The sequence below is a fragment of the Globicephala melas genome, chromosome X, assembly GCF_963455315.2.
Source record: "Globicephala melas chromosome X, mGloMel1.2, whole genome shotgun sequence".
Classification (NCBI taxonomy): Eukaryota; Metazoa; Chordata; class Mammalia; order Artiodactyla; family Delphinidae; genus Globicephala; species Globicephala melas.
In genome coordinates, this window is record NC_083335.1 from 80685886 (window position 1) to 80705878 (window position 19993).

Here is a 19993-nt window from a genome sequence, read left to right on the forward strand (position 1 = left end):
AGCAGTGAGTCCAGCCTCTCCAGGCTCCAGTACCCAGTTCCTTCGACCTGGAAGGCATCACACCTCCAAAAGGTACCTCAAAACACAGAGGGCTGGAGACAAGGATGAGGGCAATAGCAGAAGGCACCTCTGCACTCCTGACTCTGCCCTTGGTTCACTGTGCCCTCAGGCTTCCCTTCCCACCTCAAGGCCTTCGTTTCCCCATTTGTAACATCAAGGACCTGTTCATCGCATTTGTCTGGCATATAGTAGGGCATCCTTAAGTACTTGGTGAGCAGATAAGGGAGAGTGCAAGAGGGGAAGAAGGAGGACATTTCTTCATTTAACAAATGTTTATTGAGTACCTACTTTGTGCTTGGCCCTGTGTGAATTGCTGGGTGGGCAACAAAAGGCAGGCTCAGTCCCTGTCCTCCTGGAGCTCCTTTCTAGCAGGGAAGACATACATGACAGGTAATTCCAAGCACAGATGCTGAAGGAACAGATGAGGAGGGGGCAGGCAGGGAAAAGAGGACACTTGAGCTGAGATCCCATGGATAAATAGTCCAGAGGTAAGGAAAAGCAGAAAAGCTGTTCAGGCCCACGAGAATGACATGTGCCAAAGCCCCAGGCAGAGGAGAGCACTTTCGAGGAACAGACAAGAGGCCTTTGTGACTGGAGGGTGGGGGTGGGGGTGGGTGTGGGGAAGTGTTTTCAGGCTGGGCCTTACTTGTCCCTAAGCTCAGGAGTTTGGAGTTTACCCCCGAGGCAAGGGGAGCCCTTCACTGGGCTACAGAAATTGAAGGGGATTGTATTTTCATAACCTGGTTGTGGTGTGGAGAATACCTTGTAGAGGGCCCTGAGGATGGGAGGAAGACCCGTTAGGAGGCTGGAGTGGGAAAAATAGTCTATGGATTCCTGCCCTCCTAAGAATTTGAGTCTGTAGGACTTGGGGTCTGGCTGGATGTGTGAGTTAAGGGAGCAGGGGGAGTCGTGGAGAAAGCCCAGCCTCTGGCTTAGGGAACTGGGTGGCTGGAGGTGCCATTCCTGGGGTGGGGAAACAGGAGGAAGAGCCACTAGGGGCTGGGATAGAGCTGGGTTTTAAGATGCACTGAGTCTGAGGAGCTTGAAAAAGGGTCAGTGCCCAGTAGGCGTCAATTGTGTCCATCTGGGCCCCAGACTAAGGACAGGAGGGTGAGGGGCACAGGTGTGTGGCTGAGGCCCAGAGAGGGAACTGAAGGCTTTTCCCGTTGCTGGAGGCTTTCAGCGCTCCGCAGCACCTCCCCGTGGCCCGTGCAGAGAAGGGGTTAAGTCAGGGAGGGAAGGCGCCTGTAGAAAGCGGGAAAGGCAGGACTGGCAGCGCTGGCCCCAAGGAGCTGAAGCTGGCATAGAAGCCCTTCTGCCTGGGCCTGCTAGGCCCTCGCCGCCGCCCACGCCGCTGCCTTCAACTTCACCTTCACCTTCTCTGCCCCCCTCTCCAGCTTCTTCCCTGCTCCCCAGGCGGGGCCTCCCAGCCTAATGCGTTCCAGGTGTAGCTGCGGCCCCCTCCCCCACCCGGGGCGCAGGGGAGGGGGCAGGGAAGGTGCTGGGCTCTTTCATTCTGCATCTCTTAGGGGCTCCAAGTCTCCAGATCTCCCTGACAGCTTCTGTCTCTGGAGAATTCCTTCAGGGATCTCTGTTTGGGCCCCATGTCCCTGTCAGGGGCAGGCAGTGGTGAGAGCCCCCCAGACCCAGCTCTGCCACTTTCTAGTTTCATGTGATCCTGAGCGAATCACCTCACCCCTCTGAGCGTCGGTTTTCTCATCTACAAAATGGGGTTAGCATCCCCACCTCCTAGGGTTGTTAGGATTAAATGCCACAGGTAGAACAGAGCACTGGGCATGGCACATTGTAGCCATGTTCAACAAGTGGCCCTGGTCTGCTCTTTTTGTCCCCTTGCCTCTTTGGGCCTGCATCCCTCACTGTCTCTGTCTCCCTTCTGACTCGCCCCCGCCCATTTTTTCCTGTCTCCCTCTCTAGCTGTCCGATTTTCTGGGTCTCTGTAGTTTTCCTGTCTTCTTTCTCCTTGTTTTTGTCTCAGTCTCTCTCGGTCCTTTTCCGTCATGATCTTTCTGTGTTGCCAACTCTCAGTTTTGACCAGGCCTCGGTGTGGGGGCAGGGGGAGGGGGGAGGGGTGGGTGTTGGGGGCTCTGGGGTCACACACAGCAGGGGTCAGAGGGGCCATCCCCTAGCGGCTTTGTCCTCAGGAGGAGGGAAATCACAGCCAGCGTGGCAGCCCCAGCACTGGGTAATTACTGCCCCCAGTGCTCCCAGCTGCAGCTCCACTCCCTTCCCTTCCTGTCCTCTGAAGTCCCCAGCCCCTCCCTGGGGGTGGAGCTACCACCCCCAGCCTTCTCTGGCCTCAGGTCCAGAGATGCTGGGAGGAGGTGGCCAGGCTCTCAACAGCAATCAAGCAACTGGAAGAGAGATGGGCTGTCTGTGCTCCCATGTGGCTGTGTGTGTGTGTGTGTGTGTGTGTGTGTGTGTGTACGTGCGCATGCGTGCACATGTGCCTGGCTGCCTCGCTGTCTTTGTCCCCATGGGTCTGTTTTGTGTATATCTTAATGTTCTTGTTTCTGTATATCCATGTGTATGTTTGAGTGTGTGTCATTATATATCCATGTGTGTCTATGTGTGTCTTTGGGTCTGTATATGTTATGTGTTCCTGTGTTATGACACCTTGGCTCTAAGCCCCTGGGGCATTTCCAGATGTTTCTGCGTGTGTGTCTCTGTATGTAGACTCTGTGTGTGTGTGTGTGTGTGTGTGTGTGTTTCTGTGCCAGTGCCTGCCTCTGCATGGCCCCTATGGGTCTGTATCTTGGTGGTAGTGGTTGGTGGAGAAGGAGGGTGCCTGCCTGTCTTTTGGCTTTTTCTGCCCCTTCCTCCTGTTCTTACAAACCCAAGACCCTGGTCACTGTGCCCTTCAAACACACTCTTCACCTCCCCACCCCTAGTATCCACACCGTTGCTCACTTTTCTTCCCTTGCCTGCAGGACTGTGCCCAGTCTATCTACACCTGAAAAAACAACCTGGATGGCCAAACTCAAAAACCATTTCCTTTAGAAAGTTCTCTGACCTCCCCCCCACCGCCCCCAATGTGATTTCTTTCGCAATTCAGCAAACATTGACTGAGGATGTGCTCTGTGACTCTGGACACAGACACACTTGGGATCCAGTCTCAGTTCAACCACTTCTAGCTGTGTATCCTCAGGCAAGTTATTTTGTTTCTCTGTGCCTCAGTTTCCTCATCTGTAAAATGGAGCTAATAGCATACAGGGTTGTTAGGAGGATGCCCTGCAGGAAAGCATCAACAAAATGCCTGGTGCAGAGTAGGAGCTCAACAAACAGTTGAATCCTCATACCTTATATCCTCCACAAAAAACTGAACACCTTGAGTTCCAGAGAGTTCTAAAAGTTCTTGCAGTCTCCTGCTTTTTTCACCAGGCATCCTGCACAAGGCAGAAGACCAGACAGAACGAAAGGCAGATTCCAGTTCACGGAACTGCTGACAAGTATTGCATGAGCGAGCTCCCTGAGAGTGCTCAGGCCCAGAAGAGACTGGGCCCTTCCAGGGGGTAGAGGAGGGACTCCAAAGCTGCTGCCCTAGGGCCAGAGCACATCAGATAGAGCAGGAGGTAAATGGCAGAGGTGGAAGGGACCTTAAGGACCATCTAACTCAGGTATTGCAAGTTGCAAACTGGTGGCCCACAAGTTTAATTTGACTCAAAAGTTTCATGTGGCCTACTCACTGTTTTTAAAATTAGGGGATTTCACATAAAAGCCTGGATTTCTGATTCTCTTGAAATATTGGAAGACCTGAAAATGCAGGGCCCCCATTACTGCAATTAGATAGATAGACAATTAGATAGAGGGGAGAAGCTGCCATCCCTACTTTAAGTGAGACATGCGCTCTCCAGTTTACCCCCGTCTTCACCATCCCCTATTGCATTATACTGTCTCATTTTACAAAAAGGTCCTCACTTTACACAAGGGTCCACACTTCACAAAAATGTTCTTCACTTTACATAGGAGCCTCATTTTACAAAAGAGTTCCTCCGTTTTACAGAACAGTCTTGTATTTTGTCAAAGGGTCCTTCATTTACAGACATCATCCATTTTACAAAAGGGTCTTTATAGAACTCTCCTCACTTTACAGAATGTCCCTCCACTTTGAAGAAAGCGCCTCCATATTGCAGAAACTTTCCCTTTGCAGAAGGAGCCTTCTTTTTATCCAAAAGACCTTCATTTTACAGAAAGTTTCTCCAGTTTTCAAGAGGGAACATTCTAGGAAGCTCCTTACTTGCCAGAATGGCTCCCACTTTCCAAAAATGCCTTCACTCTGCAAAAGGTGCCTCCATTTTTCTGCAGAGTCCTTATGTTCATAAGACCAGTCCACTTCAAGGAAGGGATCTTCAGGCTAGCCACAGGGTTCCTATAGACAGCTCCCCCTGCATTTCTCATTCTTGACAGAGCTTTGTGTTTAAATTTTCAGAAAGAACATCTGCCAGGCCAAGCAAGTTTGGCTGCAAAGGTGGAGCAGGGCAGCTGGGCTGGACCTCACATTCAAGGGGCAGGTGGGAAGAGGTGGGGCAGCTACTCCACCTTTATCCTCTGCTTTTTTCTCAAGCTAAGGGACTTCCCTTCCCCCCCCAGCCCCCCCACGGAGCTGGCTGCCCAAAGGACACTTTCTTATTTGTTGTTCTTTCTTCTCCACTCCCTCTGCTCCTTTTCCCCACCCCACCCCACCCCCAGGAATTCAACTGTCCTAGGGGCCTACCTCTCAGCCTGGAGGCTGAGGGCTGCTGGGAGAACCATGCACTGGGGGTCTGGAGGCCTGAGTGCTAGGGCTGGCTTCTGCCCACAATAGCATCTCACCAGTTCCTCACAATGAGAAGCACACACATATTCTCCCCATTTTGCAGATGGGGGAAATCGGGGTCCAGAGTTGTGAAGCGATTCCCCATGTCACCAGGGCGTTAGTGGCTGAGGTCCAGTCTGGGGTCCTATTAGCTGTCTTGAGATTAAGCCAAGGCTAAAGCTGGGAGAAGGGAGAGGGGGTGCTGCTGGCCAGGGATGGGGAGAGCTGGGAGCTGAAATTCTCGGAAAGAGGTAAGGGTCCAGTTCCAGTGGTAAAGTCATTGTCCTCAAACTCAGCTAGATGGTAGACCTACTCTGCCAGTAAGCTCAGAAGCACATGCTCAAGGGCACCTGCCAGGCAGGGGCATGAAGCTACCAGAAACAATTTTTGGAATGAGTTTGCTATTTCACTAACAGTAAGTTGTCATGGGAAAATTCCAAACTCTGTTATACTTCTTGACACTTATTTTGTGGTTTTGTTTGGTTTCTATATTTGAACTGAATTTGAATGGGGGATGGGGTACCATTGTCTTTTCTCTGCCATTCCGCCTCTAGTAGGAATCCCGCCCTGATCTGAGAAGCTGCCAAGGAGAGTGGGGCTGGATTCTGTGTCCATCTCTGGCTGGGTTTGCACACGTTTCTCAGTGTGTTGATAGCTTTGTGTTGGGTTGCAGCCTGTGGTCTGTGGGTTTATGTATCTGTGTGCATAGTTTTGTGTCTTTGTGGATGTGCGGTTCTGTTGGCTTTCAAGTTCAAGCCACATTGCTCTGTGGGTGGGGGAGCACTATGCTCTTTCCCTTCTTTGTCTCATGGACTCCTCAAAACCAGGGAGCTGTGATTATTATCCTATTTTCCACACAAGGAAACTGAGGCTCAGATAGATGGAGAGGCTTGCCCAGGGTCACACAGCTAGTAAGTGAGGGTGTTGGGATTTAACTGAGGTCTGTGTTACTCCTGAGCCAGATGTTCCTAGTGAAGGCTTCACAACACCTTAACCCATGCAGTCTGGTCAGTGAATGTGATCATGCCACCCTTCTTTGGAATGGTCAAGTACCACAGGTTTTTAATTATTGACTTTGTTTTTTTAATAAATAAGACCAGATTCAAGGTGATCCCTGAAATAATGTCACTGTCATAAGCATTCAGGTGCCCATTGCAGGGAAATTGGGTAGAGCCCACAGCTTGCCTGGTGCCACCTCGGAGGCCTGGCTCCACCTCATTCACTAGAATCCCTTCTTGACTAGGGCTTCTGGAGTTCACCCCCAAAAAAGTACAGTTAGATTTGAATTTCAGATGTACAACAAAAAATTTTTAGTATAGCATAATACATTTTTAGTATGCATGAGGCATGCTTATACTAAGAAATTATTCATTGCTTATCTGAAAGTCAAACATAACTGAGCATCCTGTATTTTATCTGGCCATCCTGTCCCTGGCCTCTCCCTCCCCTGAGCTTCCCAGTCCCGACAGGCTGACCCCTTTGCACTTCCTGAGCCGCACTTAGCTTTTCCTGAATGAGAGTTTCTTGTCTTTGAGATTGGGAGCTCCCTCAGGGTCAGGATCAAGATTGACCTTCGGCCTGCTGAGGGGCCTGTCAGAGGGCGCACCCCACGCCCACAGCAGAGCCAGGGCCACACCCAGGCATCCTGGGGTGCCCAGGGCGTGTTTCCCATCAGTGACAAGAGACGCCTGAGTATGGCTGTGTGTACACACCCTGTGCCAAGCGTGTTGCATGTGGATGTGTGAGCAGCTTTGTGGTTCTCACCAGGTCTTTGCGGTTTTCTCCACCCCCACCCCAGACCAGGGATCGAACCCGTGCCCCCTGCATTGGAAGCATTTGGTGGTGTGACTTTCGTGGCAGGGAGGGAGATGCCCTTTGTGGCCTCTGTTCTAATGCCAGTGGTCAAGGGGGCAGTGCTGGTGGAAGACCTTGTCAGGTGTGTGGGTGTGAGTGTCGATGTACGTGCATGTGTAAGAGAGAATGTTGTGGATTATCAACCATAAAAAATGGACTGGAGGACTTCCCTGGTGGTCCAGTGGTTAAGACTCCACACTTCCACTGCCAGGGGCGCAAGTTCCATCCCTGGTCGGGGAACTAAGATCCTACATGCGGAGCAGCTTGGCCAAAAAAATTAAATTAAATGTAAAAAAATGGACTGGAGAAAATCAATGCAGGACTTAAGGGGTGTGGGGATGGGATAGGGAAGTGGGAAGGGCTGTGATATCTAGGGGAGGGGAAGGACCTCCCTTCAGAGCTCCCTGAGGGCAGAGATAGGATTTTCAACTCCCCCAGCACAGAATCTACCAGGCTCAGAGCAGAGCTCAGAAGTATTGGGGCAACTAAACTAAGCTGAAGGAAGCCAGGGAGTTTAGCAGGGTCTTGAGGGGCCATAAAGAACCAGCTGGGAAGCTTCTATTTTCCCCATGGGCAATGGGGAGTCATGGAAGGTTCTTGCGCAGATAAGTGGCATGACCTGAGCTGGAGGTCCATCTAGCCACCCGAAGGGAGCAAGACCTGGGGCCAAGGGGGCCACTAAGGGGAAACATAGGAGGAAACAGGGAAATGTAGGCAGAGGGACAGGGAGGGGGAGCCCTGCAATAGGAGAGAGATGGATCTTGAATCTTCTTCCCTCAGTGGAGCCCTGCCTGGTTCTTGGCCAGGCCTAGGCTCCTGAACTGAAGCCCTGTTGTCATAATCTGTGGGCAGGCTTGGGGGTGTTGCTCTTACTAGCCGCACTAGCTCATGACTTTCGGAAGCACTGACGCGCACCTCTGCCCCTCTAGATTCCCCTCTTTCCGAGCTTCCTCTTGGAGAGCAGGGTTAAGAAATCCAGTCTCAGATCAGTCTGCTACAAGTCTGTCACTGACTTGCTGTGTGACCTCGGGCAAGTCACTGCCCCTCTCGCTGCCTTCATCTCTTCATTAGAAACTGGGCTGACAGTCCCTGCCCCTCTCACCTGGGAATCCAGGATGTCCCCGAATATTTGAATCCCATTCTGCATGGCTGCCTGCAAGGAGGCAGAGAGAAAGGAGGGGCAGGCCCATCTGTGCGCTCCCAGGTGAGGTGGGTGAGGAGGGAGCAGAGAGTGGGCCAGAGCAAGGCCACAGAGGGTGGCATGGTCACCCTATCCCTGGGACAAGCAGTGGAGAGAGGGAGAGGCCCCAACTAGGGGCCCCACTGCCCTGTACCGACTGGGTGGGAGGGCTTGCCCAGGGAGGCCTGCCTGCTTTGAGCTGTGGAGACAGGGCCAGGTGGGCGCCTCCAGGCCCAAGGAGGCAGACAAGGGGCACCTGGGACCCTGGCACCTATGTGTGTAACCCTGAGAGGGGTCTCTGCACGGTGGGGTGCCTGGCTTTGCTCTCTGGATCTCTGGTCCTTTCAGCTGCTCTCTGTGTCTCACTTTCTCTAGCCATATTGTCTCTCGAACTATGTCTCTGCATGTGCCGCCCTCCAGGTGATTCATCCCCCTCAACCCCAAGCCCAGGGGGAGGACAGGGCAGGACCAGGCCAGGATGTGCTGAGCAGGGCAGGGTAAGCAGCCCAGCTGAGCTGAGAGGAGCACCTTCTCCCTCCCAGCCAGGGCCCTGCCTGCTCAGGTGGGAAAGGAAGTAAGGAAACTGCACCCAAAGCCAGGTACAGAGTGAGGGTGGGGGCCTCAGCCTGTGGCCTGGGGCACCTCGTTCCTTCAGGGCTAGGAGGGGACCATGGCCTGAGGCCCCTGGGGCCTTTGCGACTGGATTGTGGCCTGGATGGAGTCAGAGACCCTGGGAAGCTGCTGGAACCCTGTGGGTTGGGCTACTCCCTTCCCTCCAGGACTGGGAGAGCTAAAATTCCCCGCTGTTCTTTCTGCCTGTGACCCGGTAGGGTATCTTTGTGTTGTAGCTGTATGTTTTTGCAACAGAGGCCGCATGTGAAACCATGACTATTTAGACCACGAGGCAAGTGTCATGTGGGTGTGTATACCTGAGCCCCTAAGACCCAGGGACTCCATGGACATGTTTGTTTCATGAGTATGACATAGTAAATTATGCCATGTGTCTGTGATTGTGTGTCTGTGTTTCTGGGTACATGCTGGCATGTGACTTTGTGCTGTTTTGCCACTGTGCAAGGTTGTGTCTGACATGGTATAATGACCCTGTGTGGCTATAGTCTTGTCAATGTGTGAACCGTTTGCAGGTGTGTGAACCTGCAACACCATATCCTGTTTATGACACCCTGTGGCCCTGCAATTGTGAGGTACAGGATAAATGGCACTGTATATCTTTGTGACTCGGTGGAACCATATTTGAAGAGTATGTAAGTGGGTATATGATGGTAAGTGGTTGGGTGATTGTTGTATGAGGCTGTGTGTGAAATTGTAGATTTGTCACTGTGTGACTTGCATCTTTGTGACTGTGCATGGCCACGTTTGCTGGTGCATGTGATACCGTGAGGCTGTGTGATAATATGTGAAGTTGTGACTGTGGGTCTTTGTGACTATGTGTGACCAGGCTTTCAGAAGCATGATTGCACATGATTGGATGTTTGAACTTGTGCGGCCCCAAAGTTAAGTGAAACAGTGTAAATAACCCCATGTGTCTCTGTGACTGGGTGGGCCCACTTGTGACTGGCACCACTTGTGACACAGGTTAACAGACTCTCTGTGGCTGTGAGAGGCCACGTGGCTGTGGCACAGCAAAACTGGCACCATATGTGGTTGGGAGCTCTGGGGGCTCTTGGCTGCCACTCACCCTCTCGTCCTCACACCTGTTTGCCTGCATCCTTCCCTACAACAGCTTTTCATGGTTCCCTTCTGCCCACAGGGTAGTCACCCAGCTCCTCAGACTGCCATGCAGGGCTTGCCCTCTCTACTCTACTCTTTCCCCTCCCCTTCTTCTCTATCATCTGAGACCCACCACAGCTCCCTGCCCATCCAGGCCACACTCCTTCCCTTAGGACATGCCATCCCTTGGTGCAGGGGGGGGGGTTGTTCCTCACACCTCCCAGATTGAATCTTCTCTCCCCAGTGTGACCATCATCTCCCCCAGGCCCAAAGACAAAGGTAGGTAGGGAGCCCACAGTGAAAGAAGAGGGACAGTGCAAAAAGGCCTCCCTTTTCTGAATTTTTTTGCCTGTTTAAAGCTGTTCCTATGACCTGAACTCTGGGTGCTGGCTGTGTGTTTGTGTGTGTAGGTGTGGAAATAGAGGATAGTACAGATTAGTGAGAAGCTGGCATTTTAAGAAGCAAAACTTTTGTTCATGAAATATAATTTCATCATTTTTAGCTATATAAAACCATAGAAAAGGAAGTCCAGATATCCTCAGGACCTTAAGAAAAAAGGTGAAGAATGGTTTAGGCTCAGCATCTCACTGTGGCTAAATAAACAAGAGTGCAAGCATGTACACAAACCATAGGCTGCTCGTGCTCACCCCCAGCCTGGTTAAACTCCCTAATAATAATGCCTGCTGACATACAAGAAATCAATGTACTAATCACAAAGAACTCTTGTCTGTTACTGAAAACAGCCAGCCACAACCCTGGGCCTGGCTCCCCGTCTGACGGCTGGGGTAAAGGCTTCCCAGAAAGGCAGTGTGGCCAGGAAAGGGGCTCAGGAAAACCCGATATCACAGGTACCTGCTAAGACATACAGCTTCCCAGTTGGGGTAATCAGTTGCTTCACACCCAGTTTCTCCCTTTCTGCAGGGCTGCACCAGGGAAACCGTATCCTGGTTAAAAGTTTGTCCCTTGACCCTGGCCAGAGCCTTGAGCCTCATCCAGAAGGTCCCCAGCGACTTCGCTCAGACCCAGGTCCCCCCACTGAAACCCCCAGCCAGCGTCCTTCACCACTGAAGCGGGCACCGGGCCCAAAGCCACAGGGTAAGTGGGTCCAGAGAGGGGCAGAAGAATGGCCCATGAGAGGGGACACAGGAGGGGAAAGGTTGGCCAGTGGGAGAGGAGAAGGCTTGTTAGAAGGACAGGAAGCACTGTGGTCTAGGGGCAAAGGGCTGAGACCTGGGGCTAACATGTGCATACTGGCATCTCACCTCAGGCCTGCTCTGTGCCTACCTCAGGCAAAGGTACAGACTGGGGGTTTGTGGAGAGGCCTGTGGTCTGGCTATGACAGCCAACTCCAAACTCAGCCCATTGGGATCTCCCCTCTTTTTCCCATCCATCTCTCTAGTCCCCCCAAAGCCCAGCTACCTGCAGATGCCCCGGATGCCCCCACCACCTGAGCCCATCCCACCCCCGCCATCACGCCCACTGCCTGCAGACCCCCGAGTAGCCAAAGGCCTGGCCTCCAGGGCAGAGGCCAGCCTCAGTTCTGCAGCAGTATCCTCACTGATTGAGAAATTTGAAAGGTGAGTCTGGTCCCCAGGGGACCCTGTGGGGGTAGGGTGGGCCTGGGATAGAAAGGACAGTTGTAAGACAGGCCTCTCAGTCAAGCTCATACCCTGCCTTCATGTGTGTCCACCACCCACCTCAGAGAGCCTGTGATTGTTGCCTCGGATAGGCCAGCCCCTGGCCCCAGCCCAGGTCCCGCAGAGCCAGCCATGTTGCCACAGCCACCCCTGCAGCCACCAGTGCCCCAGCTCCCCGAGGGCGAGGCCTCCCGCTGCCTGTTCCTGCTGGCTCCCGGGCCCCGGGACGGCGAGAAGGTGCCCAATCGGGACAGCGGTATTGACAGCATCAGCTCACCATCCAACAGCGAGGAGACCTGCTTCATCAGTGATGATGGGCCCCCCAGCCACAGCCTCTGCCCTGGGCTCCCTGCCCTGGCCAGTGTCCCTGTTGCTTTGGCCGACCCCCACCGACCCAGCTCCCAGGAGGTCGATAGTGACCTGGAGGAGGAGGATGACGAGGAGGAGGATGAGAAGGACAGAGAAATCCCAGTGCCCCCGATGGAGAGACAAGAGTCTGTGGAGGTACTGACCCACGTTCACCGAGAGGCAGGACTGTGTGGAGAAATCAGGAGCCTGGCTTTTACACTTGATTCTTCCCCCAGCTCAGTATTTCTTGAAACAGGGCATTGTTTCCACTTGGAATGTTTGGCTTCCCTGGTCTCCTGGTACTAAATATCAGTAGCAGACCTGTACGCTGTCCCCCCATCACTGTAAATACAAAAATGACCATGGACAGTTCCAAATGCCCACTAGGAAAATTGTTCTACCCTCATCCAAGAACCACTAGCTGGACCTCAGTTTTTCCATCTTGAAGATGGGCATCATCGTTAGGGATCTTTAAAGTCCTGTTCCAACTGGAAAATCCCCAGATTCAGTAGCTGTGTGACATTGGGCAAGTCTCTGCTGCCCCACCACAGCCTCAGTTTCCTTATTTGTAAAATGGAAAGTTTCACATCCAGAGAGACTTCCAGACAGCTGGCCTCCGGAGGGCCACAAGAGCTTAGAGCCCCCTAGGAACCTGAGGCTGTGGACAAAGGCTGTCAGCAGCAGGAATCCCTTTCTGTGCCCCAGCAGCCTAACACTGCTTCCAAAGGCATCCTTGCACTTAATTAGGTTGCAGCCAGAATACCTGCTCCGCCAGAACCCGGCTCAAATGTGGGGGCCGAGGTCTGGGACTCAGCAAATATGTGTCCAGTGAACAGGCAAGTGGCCCAACAGGCAATGAGTTTTATACATTTTTATACTTTTGGGTTTTCCTCACACCCCAGGTACTCAGTAAGCCTTTGCTGACAGTGAACTGAGTTGGTGAATAAATAACATTTATAGTCTATTTAATCCATAGTCTAATATGTTTTATTTATATTAAATGATTTTGTTTTCTCAATTACAAATGGACTTAGGTCCTATTATTATCTGTATATGTAGATGAAGAGACTTAAATACAGAGCATTTATACAACTTATGCAGGCTAGTAAATGTCAGAGCTAGGATTTGGACCCAGAAAGTCTGACTTTCCAGCCCACACCTTAACCACTACACTATGCTGAGTGAATAGAGGGAGCAGATGGCTGGGTGAATGAGTGACCGAATGAGGAGTGCACGGCATCAGAATTGAGGGGTGACCTTTACGAAACACGGGGGAGTTAGGGGTGAACCTGTGGGGCTTATGGGTTCAGGGATGGGAGGTAGGGTTATCTCGGGGTGGCATTAGGCTTAGAGTAGCATTTGCACTATCTGAGAATTCTGGGGGTTTTGTGAAGATTAGGGTACAGGATGATGGACCAGCAGTTGCCTCTTCTCTCTGCAGTTGACTGTGCAGCAGAAGGTGTTCCACATTGCCAATGAGCTCCTGCAAACCGAGAAAGCCTATGTTTCCAGGCTCCACCTCCTGGATCAGGTGAATGGTCCCTCAGGGGTGCCGGGGCACCAGGACCTGGTAGGCGGGTGCCAAGGAGGAAGTAATAGGACCTGAGCCCAACCCTACCATTGGGGCCAGAATCTAGAGTTTGGTAAGGCTCCCCTCTGACCTTGACCCCCATCCTATCCCTGAAGCCAACTCTGATTCATGACCCCAAGCTTGATCTTTGTATCAACCCTCATTCCTAAACCTGGGTAGGTATACCAGCCCTGACTGCAACTCTGACCCAGATCCTGAATTAACCCCTGGCCGTGAACCACACTCTGAACCTCATTCTAACCCTGGACCTATTCCTGACCCCCAAACCCACTAGAATCCCTAAGGGTAGGAATTTTTGTCTGCTTTGTTCACTGCCTGGCACACAGTAGACACTCAAAAATATTTGTTAAATGAATGGATCTAATTCCAAACTTCTCTCTGATCCTGACCCTGATCCTGACTTCTCATTGTTCCAGTGCCTACCTTCAGATCCTAACCTTGACAACCTGAAATCCAACCCCACATTATAAGCCAAACTCCATTCCCTCACTCCTCAGTCTCAAGATCAGTGCTGATCCCAAAACTCCACAGAGCTGCCCAAAGACACTGCCCTCACCTGCCAGTTGCCCCTTGCCCAGCTAAGCCCCAGGCCCCACTGGGCTGATCTCTCCTGCCCTGCCCCATAGGTGTTCTGCGCCCGGCTGCTGGAAGAAGCTCGGAACCGCAGTTCCTTCCCGGCTGACGTCGTCCATGGCATCTTCTCTAACATCTGCTCCATCTATTGCTTCCACCAGCAGTTCCTGCTGCCTGAGCTAGAGAAGCGCATGGAGGAATGGTGAGGGGCCCCAGACCTAGGCTGCCCGCCTTCCTGTCCACTTGCCTGCAGAGCCCAGGCCAGATGTGTGCACGAGAGTTCATTCCTGCCTGCCCTCTCCCCTCACTACCTTTCACAGAAAGAATCAGGCCTAAGCTCTGCTTTCTAGGCCCTCCCAATCTATAATGAAAGACAGATCAGGACTCAGAAAATTACAACAGAATAATAGCAAAGCTCTAAAGAGTATGAGGTTAGGAGCCAAACTCGCTGGGGTCAAATTCCAGTTCTGCCTCTTGCTAGCTTTATGATGTTAAGCAAGTTTCTTAAATTACTCTGCTTCAGTTTCCTCAGCTGTGAAATGAGGGTAATAGTAATAGCCTACCTTGTAGGGTTATTTTAAGGATTAAATGAGTTGATACATGTAGAGAGCTTAAAACAGTACTTGGTATGTAATAAGTGCTAAATGAATGTGAGCTATTGTTTTTTTTGTTGTTTTGTTTGTTTTTGTTTGTTTTTATCAGTGCTATGATAGAGCTGAGAATGGGAGGCTGTGGGAATCCAGATAAAGGGACCAAAACTAGCCTGGGGGTTAAAGAAGGATTCAGGGAGGAGGTGAGATCTGAGCTGAGTCCTGAGGTAGAAGGGCAAGGTTCATAGGCAGTCTCCTGGCTTCCAAGCTCTCCTCTTCCAATTCATCCTTTAGCGTCTATACCACCTGCCATAATGGTCTTTCTGAACAACAATCAGACCATGTCACTTCCTGATTAAATCATCTCCATGCTCCCCACACCCACAGGATAAAGCGTGTCTGTGTGACCACAGACGGCTGGCATGAAGTCACTTCCTACATCTCCCCAACTACTATGACCCCTGAGGGCTGAACCAGGGCTGGTTCTCATGTCTCCCCCAGCAGACTGTGACCAATGAAGGCTGGGACCAGGTTTGGTCCTCTGTATCCTCCAGTAGACTGTGACTCCTGAGGAGTGCAACCAGGCCTGGTTACTTTGCCCTCCCCTACCTGACAGTGACCCTCTCAGGGCTCAGCTAAGTGTGACTCATTTGTGTCCCCAGAATCACCCAGCACAAGGCTGGGCACAGAATCAAAAAGCAGTGTATGAAGTGGCCCTTGCAGTAAGGTCAGAGCGGGTATTCCAGGACGTGTCATCCCTTGTGCTCAAGGCAGGGCAGAGTTGGGGTGGGTGGCAGCCCAGGCTGTGGTCTCAGGTCAAACTGAGCCTTTTGGCCTACTTTGTGTATAATATAAGCAGCATTTCCAAAGGAGCAGACTGGCTGAGAGGTAGATTTCCAGGACTGAGATAAGACCGGCCTACAGGGTGGGGGCATTGTGGGGGACAAGAATCAGCAGGACCACATCAGCCCCTGTTTCCCCCTAGGGACCGCTACCCACGCATTGGAGACATCCTGCAGAAGCTGGCACCCTTCCTCAAGATGTACGGCGAGTATGTGAAGAACTTTGACCGGGCCGTGGAGCTGGTCAACACCTGGACAGAGCGCTCTACCCAGTTTAAAGTGATCATCCATGAGGTGCAGGTAAGCAGTGAAGCTGGTTGGGGCCGACTGGGGTGGACAGGTCTGCAGGGACCCAGTCAAGGGTCTTTGGCCAGACCTGAACCCTCCTGCTTCTGCCTGTCACAGAAGGAGGAAGCCTGTGGCAACCTGACCTTGCAGCACCACATGCTGGAGCCTGTGCAGCGCATCCCCCGTTATGAGCTGCTTCTCAAGGACTATCTGTTAAAGCTGCCCCATGGCTCCCCGGACAGCAAGGATGCCCAAAGTGAGTGCACACAACGGGCCCTGCCCCCCCCACCCCAAGACTTAACTCACAGGGTCAGCCTTCCATTGCCACGTAATTGAGATCTCAGAATAGGACCTCCAAACTGAAAGGCCCACCTTGAGGGTCCAGAATGAGACCCCAGGATGAACCTCCAGGTTGAGATCTCTACCTGAGTACCCAGACAGAACATTCAGGAGTCCCCCCTCAGTCTGAAGTTCCCAACTGGAACTCCAGAGTTTGAGGGGCATACCCAGAAAGATCCCCTAAAGGGAGCCATCTGTTTCCTAGGTTGAGACCCCAAGGCTGACCCCTTGACTTGTCCTCAAACGAAGTTGTCCCAAGTGCAAAATGAAACTGAGTCTAAACCCCCAGGGACTGAGCCACCGGGCTAAGAGCCCAGACTGACCCTCTCAGGCCAAGTCCTCTTTACTGAATCTCCACAGCTGAGCTCCCCAGAAAGAGGCTTGTCTCATCAAACCCCTGACTTTCCATCCTCCACATTAGAGCTTCACTCCGTATCCACCAGCCACTACCCAGAATGACCCTCCCAAAAGAACCCCCATGTCTGATCAGAACCCCACAGAATCACCTCTCCAGAACTGAGCACCTCAGACTGGACTCCATATTTTCTGCCTCCCAGATTTGGATCTCTAGGCTGAGATACCACCTCCTTAGACAAGTACTCACACACTGAACCACTAGAAAAGTGTTTCATTCTGATTTCTTCAGTATGAGACCCACTCCTCAGGGTCACACTCCAAAGAGTGCTGCCCAGAGTCTCCCCAACTTTCTCTCCCCAGACTGTTACTTCCATTCATTCCTTCATTAATATAACAGCTATTTACTGAGCACCTCAGTGTTCTGTGCATTGTCCTAGGCACATGGGACATGGAGGTGAACAAGACAGACAAGGTCCTTGATCTCAGGGAGTGTGTATTATACTCGGGGAGATAGTAGACAAAAGTCATAAATACACTGGAGAACATTAGATAGGTGCTATGTGTGATTCAGAGAATAAGAGGGTAATGTGACAGTGACTGGGGGGTCAACTTTAGATTGGGTGGCCTCTCAGAATAGAGGATATTTGAGTCAACTCTGAATAAGAAGAAGGGAGCCATGTGCTGAGTAGGGAGGAGTATGTTCCAGGCAGAGGCAACAGCAGGTGCAGAGTTCCTAAGGGGGGGTGGGGGTGGGGCAGGGGGCGGCAGCTTGCATATCTCTGGACCAACAAGAGGACCAGTGTGACATGAGCATGACCAGTGAAGGTAGAATGGTGGAAGAAATAGGGCTGGAGACAGGAGCAAGACTTTGAAGGCCAAGATGAGGAGATGGATTTTATTCTGAGTGCAGTGGGTAGCCATGGCAAGGTTTTGATTAGGATCACTTGAGGAGCCAGAAAGGGAGCCGAGAGACCAGTTAGAAGCCTTTTGCAATAATCTGAGTGGGAAAGGTTGGCTTGATGAGAATGGTAGCAGTGGAAGTAGTGAGAAATGGTTGGATTCAGAATATATTATATTTGAAAGTAGCACTGAAAGAACTAGGGTGAATGGGTGTGGGGCTTGGGAGAAAGAGTCTCAAGAATGACTTGCATGCATATTTTTGGCTGGTGGTGATGGTTCCTGAGATGAGTTTAGGACTTTGATTTGGAGTTAGATGAGCCTAGAATCCCAGGGAGAGAGATTTGGATGTCACTAGCACAGGGATAGTGTGCAAAGCCATGAGGCTGGCCATAGTCACCAAGGGATTGAGTGTAAATGGAGAAGAAAAGGGGGCCAAGGACAAAGCTGAGGGAGGTGGAATCAGCAAAGGAGACTTAGAAGGAATAGCCCTAAAGGTAGGAGGAAAACCAAGAAAATGTGGGGTCCTGGAAGCCACAAGGGTCGGGAGCAGACAGTTGTGTCCACTGCTGTGTCCACTTCCTAAACTGAGCCCCTTCCACCCCACCAGATGGGGCACTTTGCTACCAAGCCTGGACTTCTAGAAAGAGCTAGAACACTAGAAAATTTGATAGCTGAACTCTACAAACAGACCTCTGCAGACTAAGTGCCTTAGTCCTTTCCCCGAAATGAGAATCCCCACTGAGGTATCAGGATGAACTATAAAACCTAAACCTCTAGAAAAAGCCTTCCAGACTGACTACCTGGGTTGAGCCCCATAGACTGACATCTCCAACCTGAGCCCTCAGGCTGAACCCAGTTTGAGGTCCCAGTTATAGATCCCCCACACTGGTTTCCCCAAACTAACATCCCCAGACTGAGTTTCCAAAATGCTCTCCCCACCCGGGGTGCTGAGAGTGGGTTCCCAGTCACAGCCCTCGGCCTGAGGTCCCAGAGGGAGATTCCCCCAAAAGAGCTTCCCAGTCTCATCTCCTTAGCCACCATTTTATAGACAGGTATTGCCAAACTGAGCACCCTAGATTACCCCCCGCCATTTACTGTCGCTCAGACTGAGACTTCTAGCTTGACCCCAAAAGAATGACTCTCCAGATGATGATGATACCTACCTCATAGAATTGTTTTGAGGATAAATGAGATGATCCAGGTGACGCTATTAGCACAGTACCTGGCACATGGTAAAGACTCAATAAATGTTAGTTGTTTTTATTACTGAATGCCCTGACTGATGCCCTCCATACTGAATGCCCCTAAAATCAGCCCCCAGATTGAGTTCACCTAACTTAGGTTCCTGTTTTATACCAATCTCAGCCCTATCTGAGTCCCTAGAATGAACTTCAGAGCTTGAGCTTGGCCAGCTGAGCTCCCCACATTGAGCCCAAAGATGAACCCCCCAGAAAGAACTTCCCAATCCAGTTTTCTGAGCTGCTCAGTATGAAAATCTCTGAATGAGAGCCAGCCTGAGATGTGCTCACTAAGCTCCCCAGCCCAAGATCTTAAGCTGACCTCTCTATTTTTTTTTACCCCTCAAGACTCAAATCCCCAGGTAGAGCCCCAGAAAGTACCTCCAGGTCTGAGCCCCCACTGAATCCTGGTTCCCCAGACTGACTCCCCCACTTTCTACTTCCCAGACTGAACTCTGGAGCCTGGACCCTAGACTCCCCAAACCAGGCCAGCTGGAACTCCTGGCCTGAGCAGCCTACCCTGAGCCCAAGACTGAACTCAAACCAAGATCCCAGACTGCCAAGCCCAGACCAGGCCCACCAGAGCTTCCAGACCAAGCTCCTACACAAAGCTCCCCAAAGCGCACTCCCTAGCCTGAACCCCCAAGTGAAATCCTGGACTGAAATCCCCACACTGAATCCCCAGACAGAGCCTACACACACTGGATCCCTGTAAATGCCAGTCTGTACCTCACACAATACACTTTGATAGCAAAGCGGTCTGAGCCCAGCGGCCTCCACAGGCCTGAACTTATATGCCCACAGCTTGCCAGAGTCTTCTTCCTGTCCCCTTCCCGGGGCACTGCCTACCTCCACAACCCAGCATGCCCGTTGCCCTGGGGTAGGGGAGATGCAGAATGTGTGGGAGAAAGGGCAGCTCTGATGTCAGCTCTGCTGCCTCCCAGGCAGATAGCCTAGGGCCGGCACCTCTTCTCTCTGAGTCTCAATATCCTCATTGGACAAACAGGGCACATAGGGTTGTTGTGACAATTGAATGATGGCATGCAAAGCATCTGTTCAGGAGCCCAGGAGAGGATGGTGAGACCTTGGCCCCATCCTAGGGAGCTCCTAGTCTGCTGAGGGATGCAGATATATAAATACACAATGGATACGTAGTGTGACTGGTGGGACAGAGGGGAGCAAAGGGGAAGGTGGAAATCCAGACAGTATCCTAATCCAGCCTGGGAACTCAGGGCAGGCTTATAGGAGGAGGTGAGCTGAATTCAGAAGACTGAGTTGGCCAGGTGAAGCAAGACAGGACATGTTTAGAGAGGTGCAAGTGGAGAAAGCTGGAGAGGTCAACAGAAGCCAGATCACCAAGGGCCTTGAATGCCAGGCTAAAGGACTGGGTCTTTACCCTGAAGGCAAAGGGAAACCACTGACAGATTTGAACAGAGGAGTGACAGCAAGCTGTATGTGAGAATGCTCCCTCTGGCAGCTAGGATGGAAAAGGGCTGGGAGGTTGGAGATGCACCTGAAAGGCCTGAACTGGGTTAGGGGCCACAGATCTTGAGCACCAAGACTTGGTCATGGAGGTCATTTTCCATGGTCATTTTCCTTGGTCACTTTCCCCTAGGAAAATAACACTTGGTTTGCCAACCATGTGGACCCTCTTC

General features: G+C 51.7%; 1 protein-coding gene across 3 annotated transcripts in view; it reads left to right on the top strand.

Moving 5' to 3' along the window:
• The window catches only part of FGD1 (FYVE, RhoGEF and PH domain containing 1), a 35636-nt gene that overhangs the window by 5882 nt on the left and 9761 nt on the right, over positions 1–19993 (top strand). For 2 of the 3 annotated variants that reach the window (XM_060291899.1, XM_030850123.2), the window contains 7 exons: positions 10557–10730; positions 11035–11212; positions 11338–11776; positions 13062–13151; positions 13838–13986; positions 15360–15516; positions 15622–15760. In XM_060291899.1, the coding sequence (XP_060147882.1) occupies positions 10557–10730; positions 11035–11212; positions 11338–11776; positions 13062–13151; positions 13838–13986; positions 15360–15516; positions 15622–15760 (1326 nt within the window). Of the gene's footprint in view, positions 1–10556; positions 10731–11034; positions 11213–11337; positions 11777–13061; positions 13152–13837; positions 13987–15359; positions 15517–15621; positions 15761–19993 lie in introns of those variants that run through there. The other variant, XM_060291900.1, reaches the window with a different exon arrangement.